The sequence below is a fragment of the Xyrauchen texanus genome, chromosome 35 (assembly GCF_025860055.1).
Source record: "Xyrauchen texanus isolate HMW12.3.18 chromosome 35, RBS_HiC_50CHRs, whole genome shotgun sequence".
Taxonomy (NCBI): domain Eukaryota; kingdom Metazoa; phylum Chordata; class Actinopteri; order Cypriniformes; family Catostomidae; genus Xyrauchen; species Xyrauchen texanus.
In genome coordinates, this window is record NC_068310.1 from 25,602,150 (window position 1) to 25,616,278 (window position 14,129).

At 35.5% G+C, this 14,129-nt stretch overlaps 1 protein-coding gene across 2 annotated transcripts in view; it reads left to right on the forward strand.

Annotated features, from left to right (window-relative positions):
- The window catches only part of arhgef25a (Rho guanine nucleotide exchange factor (GEF) 25a), a 122,373-nt gene extending 110,968 nt beyond the window's left edge, over positions 1-11,405 (forward strand). For both annotated transcript variants that reach the window (XM_052105664.1, XM_052105665.1), the window contains 7 exons: positions 1,061-1,111; positions 1,363-1,440; positions 1,579-1,770; positions 3,601-3,781; positions 4,170-4,387; positions 5,020-5,190; positions 9,416-11,405. In XM_052105664.1, coding sequence (XP_051961624.1) covers positions 1,061-1,111; positions 1,363-1,440; positions 1,579-1,770; positions 3,601-3,781; positions 4,170-4,387; positions 5,020-5,190; positions 9,416-9,529 — 1,005 coding nt within the window. In that variant the 3' untranslated portion in view covers positions 9,530-11,405. The remainder of the gene's footprint in view (positions 1-1,060; positions 1,112-1,362; positions 1,441-1,578; positions 1,771-3,600; positions 3,782-4,169; positions 4,388-5,019; positions 5,191-9,415) is intronic.
- The last annotated feature ends 2,724 nt before the right edge of the window (positions 11,406-14,129 follow it).

Here is a 14,129-nt window from a genome sequence, read left to right on the forward strand (position 1 = left end):
AATGACTCATTCACGCAGTGATCATGATGGTAGAAAGCCTATTCTGAATGAATACCCACTGTACCTGTTTGACCAAAGGGGGTGGAGTGTTTGGGAAACCTGTTTGGAAACAGTGATCATTTTTTAAATTTCATTAGGTGCATCAAGAGGTTATAGTACAAATTTGTAGATTTGACAGCTCTCATATTTTTTAAATGCATATTAAATTCGGAAAACTTTATACATGTAAAAAAGTTTATGCCACCTGTGGTGATTTGAGCATGCAAAATTATTTCAGACACTACAACAGACAGGATATGATGTCATGCTTGAGGGCCTGTGTTTTTAAAAATAAATCACGCATAACAAATAATGTTATATTCAAAAGGTTAAAACATGCCATCTACACCCTTTCCTGCAATAATAAACACATGAAACTTTTAAATATGTATTCTTTGTATTGAGCCAGGAGGCCAGTGTGTGATGATTTGATCTTCTGTTTGTCACATGTCTTTTTGTCATATGAATTTGCAGGTCAGAGTTCACCAAACTTGAACTTTGAATTTAGTGGAGTGAAAAATGTATTTGCACGTGCTTACGTTTCTGATCTCCTCTGTCCGGATGCATTACAATGAAAGTGAATATTCACTGAAGGGTGACCGCAGTTTTAGTCATTTTTAATGAAGTATTTAATGTAGATATTTAATATTTCCACATGCTCTCTAATAAGTCAGTGAATTGGCTAATTGTTTTTTAAAAAGATGGTATTGTATGCTGAAAGCATTCAGAACTGTCTGTGCGATTAATACACATTAAGCTCTGAAGTTAATGGAAGATTAATGGTAAGATGCTGCCAAAAGCAGTACCATTAAATCTAACTCAAACCTTTTTATACATTTTTGTTACAGTTCACCTACCATGTAGAATCACCCACTTACATTGCATCTCATGTTCAAGTATTTACCAGCTTACTGAAAGGAATGTTTTTAATTAGTTTCTACAGGCAAACTGCCAGTAATGCAAATAGACAGTGATACAGAAATACAACATTTTAGAACTCATGCTGTGTGTCTTGCGACAGGATTTCCTGAAGTACTACACAAAGGCTGGGATGGACATTGAAGAACTGGAGGTATAAACTCCAACACTGTAATGATCTAGAACACTGATGTATTTTTCAAGACCAGAAATGCATGATACCAACAAGGAATATGGTTTGATTTCGTAACAATACCAACATATGTGTTTTCCCCATTTTGTGTCAACGTAAGCCAGAAATCAGTAATACTTGCTTATAGGTTTTACTAAGGAATTGAGGTCATTTTCCACAAATCGTGCTCTCTCTTTTCCATTTATCTACATTTGTCTTTCTTTCTGGAACAGAAAGCAGTGGAGGTGATGTGTTTTGTTCCTAAGCGCTGCAATGACATGATGAACGTAGGTCGGCTGCAAGGCTTTGAGGTATGGTGCCAGACTCAGCCTGTAGTTTAAAGCTATCGGTCTGTGGAAATCTTGTGAGCTGCTCTGTTTCTCTAAAACATAGTTCTCTCTCTCTCTCTCTCTCTCTCTCTCCTCTCTCTCTCTCTCTGTCTTTAACAGGGCAAGATCACAGCACAGGGAAAACTACTCCAGCAAGACACATTCACAGTAACAGAACAGGACAACAGCTTCCTTTCTCGTGCTAAAGAGAGGCGGGTCTTCCTCTTTGAACAGATTGTCATCTTCAGTGAGCCAATAGACAGAAAAAAAGGGTTCTCCCTACCTGGATATATTTTCAAGAACAGTGTTAAGGTGAGGTATCCCTACTATATGACATTATTATCATACTGTCTATATCAGGGATTCTCAACTGGTGGGTCACAATATAAAAATGGCAGGGAAAACAATGCTTTAAAAATTAAAAATGATAAAATAACTAAACAGCTAACCATATAATCATGCATACTAAGGAAAGGTACTGTTTACAAACAAACGCTCTGTGCCAGCACTTCCATGTTTTTTTGGCACTCCCTAAAAGAACTGCTTTCAATGGCCGATTCATTGAAATTGAGATGAAAATGCACCAAAAGGGCTGTTTTTGGGGTTGAAACACCCCGTTTCTGAAAGATTATTGAGATTTGATGCTTTAAATTTCCATCAGGCTCAGTGGATCAGATCAAACTTAAAAATATGTCTAGCATTTATTTTTAAAGTAGTTACTTGTTAAAAGTAGTAGTTGACCTTGGCAGTTATTAGGTTTGAGTGAACGTATAAAATAAGTCAAATATTATTTACTGTATGTGGACCAATAATGTAAGCAGTAAAGATGCATATTGCATGTCAAATCTTAGTTTTCATTTGTATATGCCACGTTTCTCAGTCTTTAAAGAGTGTTAAAAGTGTCACACAAGTTAAATCTGTTTTTGTCGATAGTTCAGAAAGAATAAATATACATTTCTTATTTATATCATAGATATTCCTTTATAATAATTTGTATTAACATTAACAAACATATAACTTTATGAAATGTTTAAAAGATTTTTAAAACAGCAGTGCTTCCTAGATCCACTATTACAGGCTGTTTCTGCTGCTACTGAAGCACCCGGAAGCACAATTGCCTGTGGTGTGACATCACAGTACTCTCATCTACAGCTTTTGTTGTTAATGTCAAAGACTGAGTGTCCAATTAAACTCTATTGTATTTTGGCACAAATTTGTCTGTCACTTATTAAATACAGGCAGACGCCAACATGAACAAAACTGTGCAAGGTAAAACAAATTAAATACAGCCCAGACTCTTCTAATGTTGGTTATGAATTAAATGGATAGTTCACCCAAAAATTCTCTCATAATTTACTCACCCTCAGGCCATCCCAGATTTGAATGACTTTCTTTCTTCTGCTGAACACAAACAAATATTTTTAGAAGTAAATATCATCTCTATAGGTCCTCACATTGCAAGTGAAAGGCAGCATAAAAGTAATCCATAAGACTCCTGTGGTTAAATCTATGTCTTCAGAAGTGATATGATAGGTGTGGTTGGGAAAAATATCAATATTTGAATACTTTCACTGTAAATTCTCCTCCCTGCCCAGTTGGTGGTGATATTTACAAATAATGTAAATTACCAAAAGCAAATGAAGAAGAATGAGAATGTGTAAGAGAAGATTGATAGTAAAAAAGGAATTAAATATTGATCTGTTTCTCACCCACACCTAACTTTGTGCTTCTGAAGATATGGATTAAAACACTGGAGTACGGATTACTTTAATGCTGCCTTTATATGCTTTTTGAGCTTCAAAATTTTGGTAACCATTCACTTGCATTGTGAGAACCAACAGAGCTGAAATAGTCTTCTAAAAATCTTTGTTTGTGTTGAGCAGAGGAAGAAAGTCATACACATCTATGATGGCATGAGGGTGTTTAAATGATGAGAGAATTTTCATTTTTGGGTGAATTACTCCTTTAACAAACTTGTTGAGCCTATGCAGTTTGTGGTAATATTAATAAAGCTTAATGTTTAAATTTGAGGCCATTTTTGTTTTTGTTACTGTGATAGCCAATTTTTATACTGTGTTGGGTTCACCACTTGATGTTGTTATTGAATATGTTTGCATGTCTTCATGTGACTACTCCTTTTAGATAAGTTGTCTGGGAGTGGAGGCATGTGTTGAGGGTGACCCATTTCGCTTTGCCCTGACTTCTCGTGGGGCTGATGGTAGTACAGTGCGGTTTGTTTTGCACTCCTCATCCCAGGACATTTGCAAGGCCTGGGTCAGTGATGTAGGCCAAATACTGGAGACCCAACGCAACTTCCTCAATGGTGAGAGTTCCAAAGGCCCCTGCACCCACATCCACAACCCCACTACTTTTATCTCTGTCCCCCAGACTCAGGAGAGGAAGAGTCTATCAGCCACATAAAGAACTGGGAGTGCACATCAAACTGCTGTCTGCTTAAAAAGATCTCAACAGCGGGACCACAGAAGGGGGCTTCTGTTCAGTCCATCCATGGAAGATTCTTCTATAGTATATCAGTGCATTCCAATGAAAATACAACTGATATCTAGTGTTCATTTAGCACCTCATTCAAGACCTTAAAAGCTTAAACAATCACCGTAGGATTCATTCAGGACCACAATACTCAGAATATTTCACGCTACATTTTATTTTAAACCAATGTGTGTGTGTGTGTTTATGTGTGTGTGGTTCAGCTCTGCAGTCGCCCATTGAGTACCAGAGAAGGGAGAGTAAAAGTAACAGTTTGGGCCGTAGCATGAAGCCTCCTCTGTCAGCAACGGCTGGACTTAGGCCACACTCCTCAGCATCAATCGATCGACACAAACTACCCTGCCTTCGCTCCTGTAACACCTCATTGCCCTCAATCTTTCTACCCAGTCAGGCCCCCATTGACGCCCACTCACAGCCAGAGGTACGAGATTTCATTCATGAAAAACATCTCCTGTGGTTTGCTTCACAATTTTGGATGCATCCATACTAATATGACAAATAATTTTCTTAATCAGTATTTTTGCTTTCTTTTCCAGTAACAAACATCCTTAAAACAAAAACTATTTACTGGGCATGTGAAATTGTGTAAGCTACTTTTTCTTTTCTTTTTTTTTAAGAAAATATCTTGATTTAAAAAACAGAAACAAAAAAAAATATATTAGCAAATTGGTTAAGAAAAATTATTTAAGTAATTTAAGATGTCTTAAATCATAAAATCTTAAACTGCTCCAACGACTGAGGCCGCGTGTAAGCTGTTCGAATGATTCAATCTGAACTTTGAATCGATACAGGCCATTGTGCTAATCGTTTGACCAATTAATTGAAAAGAACATATATATAGCGTGATTCACATGTCAGTATATGCTAATGTTCCTTATCAGACAAAGAGCAAACATTTTGTGGGGTTCATGCCCCAGGAAATGCAGTCTTGCGACACTCAAGTGTTAGGACCGAAACCTTCGTTCCTCACTGGATAATTCATAATCTAGGTGGTAAATGGATATAAATAATCTGGAAGATTTTTTAACCACTGTTTCTGTGTTACGTTTACAGTCAACACAAGTCCAGAGCTGTCTGGTGGACTCCAGACTGAATTCCCAGACAGTGTCTCCAACTCATGTGCAGCTGGCTTTCTCTGAAGAGCCCTCTTTCTCCCAGGCACCTTTGAACTACCAGGCTGCAGTTGCCAATGGACTGTATTCTTCTAGCACAAAAGGAACACAGGTACTGCGAAAATTAACCTGCTTGTTTGGATTTTAACATGTTCAGAATTTGATTTGACATTTTTAGCATAAGAAGCCACGTTGCTCTCCCTGATGGAGCATTATGGACATGCAACAGCAACACAAGCCAATGGCTTATTTAAAGGACAAATGAATGTGTCTTTGTATACATAAACTGATTTATCAGTGTCAAAAAACACATTGTTTTTATTAAGGAGCAATAGTTCCCCCTAGCATTAATTTTCAGGTGCATTTTTAAATTAATGATTGCATGTTTTTCTGGTACTGTTTTTTTTCCCCTACTAAACACAGAACTAGATAGGCCTAGAATAGTATATTTTGAAAATTAAGATAACTAACAGGGTTGGGGAGCAATGAAATACATATAACGGGATTACGTATTTAAAATACAAAATATAAGTAACTGTATTCCACTACAGTTACAATTTAAATCATTGTAATTAGAATACAGTTACATTCAAAAAGTATTCAGATTATTGAAGAGATTACTTCGCATTTTATTGTCATTTATTTCATTTAATATTTAGTCCTTTCAGATGAAAAACATTTATCCATGTAAATGATGCGATCCAAAGTGCATTTGAACAGCAGTGAAACACTTTCTCATGAGATTTGAGCAGACAGAGAAATAAGTTCGAAGTAAGTTTGGAGCAGAAGAAATAGAAATAAAACTTCTGTAAATTGTTAGCTTTATGCTAACACGTTACCAGACACGATCATAATTTGTTATCAAGAAAATACACGTTAGATCATAATTTCTTTATTTAGAGTAAGACGTTTGATTTTAGGGCAAAAATCCTATTCTTTATAAAAAAAAATATATAATATGGTTTTGGAACAAAACAATATAAACAATATAAAAAATGTTTTTTTTTTCCTGTAAAATATCTAAAAATCCTTAAAATAAGATCAATTTGATTTATCTTGTTTTAGAAACAACACTGCATAAGATATTTATGTTTTTCAGAGAATGTATTTTTAACATGTGTATTTTGTTTCTATAGTCAAAACAAGTGAACAAATCTACCAGTGCGGAAGAATTAATCCAAAGTATTTAGAATAAGTTACTGACCTTGAGTAATCTAACGGAATACATTACAAATGACATTTTAAAGCATATATTCTGTAATCTGTAGTGCAGTACAGATTAGTACAAAAGTAACCCTCCCAACCCTGATAACCAATAACATAAATAAATACATAGAAAAATGTATGTAATTTTGGTCAATTTAGCTTTTTTTTAACTTACTGATTACTGACACTTCTGTTGATATGCATACAGTAGATGACATCTTGTATTCATAAAATTGATATGGGGTGATCATCATACAATGGCTATGAGGAATGATGTACATTGAAAGACACAAACTTTCACATTTATTCAAAATATGGAGAGTCACCTTTTACAGTATTTTCCACATATGTACTATAAAAAAAATGTCTCAGAGAAACTATACCTGTCATATTCTGTAAGTCTTTCAATTGGGAGACTATGGACAGACCTATGTCTTTTTCTTTCATTGTGGTTTTCCCTGTTGCAATACAGTGGCCAATTAAGCTTACTCTGTCATCAGCAGAGTATTGTCCTGAATGAGCTTTGATGGCAGCTCAACAATAGTTGTGTGTGAAAAAGCCATTTATCTTCTTTACTCAGGCCTGGTGAGCTATGGCACTTCACAAACAGGAAAGAGACTGGTTGGCATAGGGAATTAACAGATCCCTATCAAAAGCCTGATTGTTCTTGTTAACTCATGGACCAGACTTGGGCTAGACCTGAGTACTATTTTGACTTTGATTAGTAAATACTGTAAACATACCAGCCGATGAAAGATCTTTTCCCTTCTAAAAACTGCACATGCCACTTCAAACTAGTAATATGTAAAGTGGTATTTTGAAATGTTACTCTGCTATGCTATGTTTTTAATATGAACAGCCTGATATGTGCATACAAGTATAAGTAAGCCATTCATAGGTTGATTCCCTTGGATTATTTGAGCATCCGATGAGCTCTACATAGCAACTTCAGCAGAACAAATGGTGCGATTTTGGGTCTTAACTATCTGTTTGGGGAGCCTTTGGGAAAACATATTTGGAAGCAGTAATTATTTTTGCAGTCCCGTTTGTTGTTGCATATGGCATCGAAACTACACTGGAAAAACAAGGATTTCTTACCTGAAGAAATAATAGGATTTATTTATAGGGATTAATAATATTAATAGGATAGAGGACAGGTGATGCTACGGGACACTGAGTACAACTAAGATTTTTAAGGTTTATAATAAGTGTGAAAAGCTGTCAGAGATTCTGCACCGAACCAAAAATGGACACGGATAAGACAACAACTCATCCATCACTATCATATATTAAAACATATATTTCTGCCAAGAATCAGGTGCAACAGTGCATTCTTGGTCTGATGTGAGCAATGAACAATATTATATCAGTTCTTTGACTATTCCCTTGACAGCCTATTTCAGTCATGTCATAAGCCCGGTAACATACAGTATGTATTACACTTCATCTCCTGGGCTGCTTCAAGTAATTGAGACTCTACAGTCATTTTTAGAAAAGAGGTAGGCTTGTGACAGCTCAGGGAATAATTAAGCATTTCATGCACCACAGACCCTGTTTTAAAATATCAATGAAGGTATTAGGAAAAGTTTGAATAAAGATGTTAATTATGAGCTCTTTGGTGAAGGGGTCTTCAAACCTTTTCAAGCCAAGGACCTCTTACTGGATAGAGAGGCAGAGCAGGGACCCCCTGTTTGTATTGTTAACAATTGTGTATTGCATTTTAAGCCTGCCTATAATAACATGCATTGCCATATTCATGTATTTACAGACTTTATTATGATGCATGCACATGTAACGAGAGCCAGCTGGTACGTGACAGCTGTGCGGTATACCTCACTCTCCAGGCCTCAAGAGGCAAACTAGCGACTGACGTTAGAGGCTGTAGCCTTTTGCCTCCTCGTTAGTGCGCCCGCCTCCCATGCCGTCTGACTCCGGTTCAAATCCCGCTCGGAGCGGGTCAGGCAGGACCAGTTACAGTGGTGCCGTGACCCGGATGGGAGTGAGGTTTACATTTACATTTTTACATTTATGCATTTGGCAGATGCTTTTATCCAAAGCGTCTTACAGGGGGGGTGAGTGTAACGGGAGGGGTGTAAGGTTTAGGGGGGGTGAGTGTAACGGGAGCCAGCTGGTACATAATAGCTGTGCAGTATTTGTAAACCTCACTCCCCTGGCCACAAGAGATGCACTAGCGACTGACGCTAGAGGCTGTAGCCTTTAGCCTCTTCATTAGCATGAGCGCCTCCCATGTTGAAGCCGGTTTGAATCCCACTCAGAGCAATTGAGCTGGACCAGTTACACATAGAGTATGTAATTTACTTGTACATTCAGTTTTCAATTTCAGGGGGGCGGGATTTGTCATAATGTTTGTATTTTAATGAAAAAATGTCATTCAAATGTAGTTCAATATTTCAATATGTCATATTCATTCATTTTAGTCAATATTTCTTATATAATATTAGTCGATGAAAAAAACGTTTGAATTGATGTGCAAAAAAAATAAAAAATTTGTATAAATGTATAAGCCACTTAAATGTTTTAAACATGTATCAGACATATTAAATATTAATATGTTTTAAAATGTCAAATTAAATAACATTACAAAACTGTCCTGAAATCCTGCTCTCCTTAAAAAATAATAGCATATACTGAAGTATTAGCTACTTTTTATAAGTTATTCTGTTGTGAATCCCTCACTTTTCGACAGTTTAGGATATTATGTTTTTAAAGGGAAAAAAACAACAATTCAAGTGCTTTGTTAATAGCTTCATTGTTATTTTTTCTCATCATATTTTCATCAACCGTATGTTTTAATTAAAACATTTGATTGTCATCATGATGTGTTTTTTATCATTGATGAACCCCACCCCCCCAAAAAAAACTTAGTTAACAAACATTTTCAGCAGTAATTTTATTGATGACATTAAAACTGTGTAAATTAAATTGTAATTTTACTTTATACTTTATAATGTGGGGGGAAAATTAAACAATTAGATTAACTGTTCTGCAGCAGACTATTGTATTTACCAAATTTTTTTACACATATTTTAATTTTGTTTAAATTAGATTTTGAACAAATAATAATTGGTGGACTCACTTCATCCTCGTGTTTTTTGATCAATGTGTTATAGAGCTCTGCAGATGGTGGTTGCAGATCTTCACCAAGAGAGGGCCATATCGCTGTTCTTTCCTCCACTCCTCAGCGTTCAAGTAACTTGGCCCAGCTTGATGAGGACGACCTGTGAACCCTGAATGAAACAGAGTGAATGGAAATAAACGTTAATCTGACGTGTGCACCAGAGCATGCTGCAGTCTGAACTTCATCACTAGTGGACTGTATTAACGTCTCTTACCTTGTGGTATTCTTCCTAAACCTGTGATGCGAATTACCTTGTGACATTTTTTTCCTTCTTTCTTATCTTTTTTGTTCTTTTTTTTGCATTGTTTCCTTTTTGTTGTCTTTTTAAAGAAGTTGTGTTTTTTGTTCAAAGGAATAATCAACCATTCCTATATATATTGGGAGGCCACTGGAGCAGAAACCAGAGTAAACATAGTTTGAGGGTATGATTATGCATTTCTGTGTATATGTCTGTTTTGGTGTGTGTGGTTGTATGCTAAATGCTGATGGCTTCATCCTTGTAAACATACTGAAAGTTTTCCATCAGAGATGTGTTTTGAAATCAGAGAACATAGTATAATATGAATATATAAGGGTTTGTATGGGGCCCGCGCTGGATTTTTAAGGTTTCGCACAATTGGTGCCTCTTTACAAAAGTTTTCTTTCTATCCTGCCTGTACTGAATGCTCTTCTAGGCTGTGTGAACTCTTAGGAGCCAAGGGGAAACAGACTCTTAATGCAACTAATTTGTATATACCGTATGTAGAGGAATGATCTGTGCATGGAGACACAGAGGCTCTGCTTTCTCTTTCCTGATTGTATGAGATTCTTATTCACATGTAACAACTGCTACGGATTGACATAAGAGATCACATGCAGTATGAGGACATGCTCAAAGGAAGGACATACTGTCTGCTTGAGAGATGCACTGGACGGCAATTATCATGGCAGAAAATGACAATATGAAAGTGTTTGACCTGTGGTTAAATTACCCATTTTGGCTTCTATTGCCCACCATCCCTGAAATGCACACTGTGTGGCTTACTGTGCATGTCTCTTGCTACAAAATGAGGTTTCCAAAAACAGAACAATGTTAGAGACACAAAAAATTGCTTAATGAAGGCCAAAGTTTAAATGTTATATCATAATGTGCCATAGAGCAGGTGCCAGTACCCTTTATAAAAAATGAAGGAAATCTTAGACATTAAATGTTATGTCATTGAATTGAAGAACACAAGATTAACCGGTTGCTTTAATTAATGGGAAAATGTTCTCATATGACAATGTGGGAAAAAAATAAATATGTTTTTTTTTTTCAAAGTTGAAAACACATTTAGTTTACTGGTTATGTGTTTTGTTTTGTTGTTTTTTATGCAAACTTGCTTAGATATATTTTTATGACAAACCAAATCAAAACTTTGAAAGATGAATGAAATTATTAATGATTGAGTCTGAAACATACAGTTGGTTATAAAATGTTAGACACATCTCCAAAGAAGGGATGGTATGAGTTTGGTATGGGATGTTGAAGCAAGATCAAAAAGCACTTTCACCCTGTTTAGCTCATTGCACATTTCTTTCCAAGAGAGGGCGCCAGAGAGCTTTTAGCAATTAGCATTACCTGCATAACGAATTGGTCTTTTACAATTAGAAATTTAAAACCAACTTTAGAACTTCAAATTACAACTCTGCACCAAAGGCTTTACTCTTCGCATGTTTAAGATCTGCTCGCATAAATATCCTGAAAATGATTGTAACAAACTTCTCTTGCCTTGTCGTAATATTCAAACTTATTTGAAAATCAAATCGTTTGACATAGCCCTGTATAAACTGAAAGCTTTCATGTACTGCCTTTCCACATATGTGGATTTCAATCTTACAATGTTGCATGCTACTTTAAAGAACACCTCTAGATAATGAAGGAAATGAAATGGACATGTTATATGTTTATGTGACAAAACCTATTGTTGTATTATATCAAATTAAACCATGTCCTTTTGGAACATGAAATATTGTGTTTTCTGTAGTGTGTTGTGTTATATATTTCTGATAAATTACTCTCAAGTAAATCTCTGGTTGAGTTTAAAGGGTTAGTTCACCCAAAAATTAAAATTCTCTAATTATTTACTCACCCTCATGCCATCCCAAATATGAATGATTTTCTTTCTTCTTCAGAACACAAAGATTTTCAGAAAAAAAATTCAGCTCTGTAGGTCCATACAATGCAAGTGAATGGTGGCCAAAACTTTGAAGCTCAAAAAATCATGAAAAGGCCACATAAAAGTGATCCATAAGACTCCAATGGTGTAGGCTAATCCATGTGTTCAGAAGTAATATGATAGGTGTGTGAGAGAAACAGATCAATATTTAAGTCATTTTCTACCATAAATCTCCACTTTCAATTTCAAAATGTGAATGAACGTGAAAGAAGAGATTTATAGTAAAAAGGACTTACACTTCTGAAGACATGGATTAAACCACTGGAGTCTTATGGATCACTTTAATGTTGCCTTAATGAGATATTTGGAGCTTAAAATATTTTATCACAATTCAGCTACATTGTATGGACCTACAGAGCTGAGATATTTTTCTAAAAATCTTTGTGTTCTGCAGACGAAAGAAAGTCATACACATCTGGGATGGCATGAGGGTGAGTAAATGATGAGAGAATTTTCATTTTTGGGTGAATTATCCCTTTGATTAATTAATTGGACTTGCCTATTCAGATTCTTTATGATCAAACTCATTAATCAATGACTTAGATGGATCAAAAGTGTCTGGGAAACAATATGTAATAATTTCTCCACATTTAAAATCTGGCATTTAAAAATATTTTTGAACCCTTAAACTTCAGTTTTAGTTTTTTTTAATTTTGAAAAATATAAACAATGTAAAATGAATAAGAAAGACTTTACGTCATTAATCAAATATGCAATCTGTGATTGACCATTTAAGTTAAAAAAATTATACATTTCCTTACTTCCACTGAACATTCTTTAATCATGCTGGATAACACTGATCATCAGGTTTTGCCCAAACTTGAGTTTGCCAGCCTGAGTGCATGCAAACATTAAAGCAAAAGAGGGACATTGCAACTACTGGAATTCCAAAATAACTTTTTTGATTCAACTTTTTACTCAAATTGTTATGCTGATAATTTAATTTGATATGACATTGTTTTACTGAATTAGATGCAAGATGCAAAATAGAAGCATTTTCATTTGTGGACTTTTAAATCACCATGTACTTAAATACAAAATGGTATCATGAAACAAAGAATATATAACAATAAGAATCATGATGTGAAAATGTCAAACATACAGTGTTTTTTCTATGATCTAGACAGGGAAACCAGCCATTGCCATTCAGCCAATTCTTCAGCACTAAAGCCTAAAAACCCTACACAATAGGTGGATGAAACCCAACACATGCAGACATCTGGTTGATTTGTCTCAGGTTTAAGCCACATTCTTCAGCAGTAAAGGGTTCATTTACACACACATATGGGGGAGAGAGGTTTTGAGCATTCACAATCACAAGGGTGCCAAATCAAAGCAACTTCCGACACTATCAGTGGGATATGAACAGCTGGGGGTCTATTCATTGTGAGCTCGAGTGGAGTGCTCTCCTCAGTTTGACTGTTGACTGTTATTTACACTGGGTGGCCTGTGGTCGTTACGAGACAACATGACTGTGGACTTGATGGGAGAAAGTCAGGCCACTGTTCCCATGAATGCCTCACTATTTATTGACAACTGTAAAATGTCTGAAGGCTTTTCAGTCATTTGTTCTTTTAATGTGCTTCCTCGACACCTATAGAACAATGGCCACCTTAAATTAGCATCCTAAATACTATTAAATTAACGTAAGAATGAATGCAAACCTCTGAGTTCCAGCACAAAGTGTTAGATTGAGTGTTAGCCATTTGTTGAACTTAACACTTCTATTAAATAAGCAATAAGTGTGCTTGGCAAGGTATTACAAACAAATAAGAAAAATAAAAACACAAAGATTTCGATTTGCACAGTTATTTATGTTTATTAATATTTCACATGCTGTCTTGATCTTCATAGATCTGTGCACTATATAAACATTATATACATTTGGTTTAACTTTTTGAAACTAGTTTTTATTCATTAGGGATTTAGATTTGAAGTGAAATACATTTATAGTGCCATTTTCTGCAATGTCTCAATTCTAAAAGGAACAAGACTTCCTGTGATATTCCAGGGAACGAAGTTATGGCAAATTTGGCTAACTGCAACCAGAATTATTTCATTATAAGGCAACAATTTTCCCTAAAAAAAAAAAAAAAAGATAGAAGAAGGAGCATTTGAAAATAAAGTAACAACAAAATGTAAACAAATGACAGTTTCACCAGGTAACATAAATACTTTTTGATTGTGCTATGTTCAGAGAATTTCCTGCAACCTCAAAATTATTTGAATTATAGTTGATAAATAAATGTGCAAGGGTAAGGTTTGGTCATGATAAGTCCGCATCCAGAGCCATGCAGACATCTTGCTTTTATCAGTTATATATCACATTCATAGAGGCAAGCTCTTCTGTGACTTAAAGTCTCTGTAAAGTCTCAAAAAGCAGCAGCATATTTGCTTTAGTGCAGCATGGTGTGCGTACACTCCTCCAGTGTTTTTAATTAAAGAACAGTTGAAACAGGGCCATGCTCCTATTGCTTTTCAGAATATCTGTTTAATCATTTACTTTGA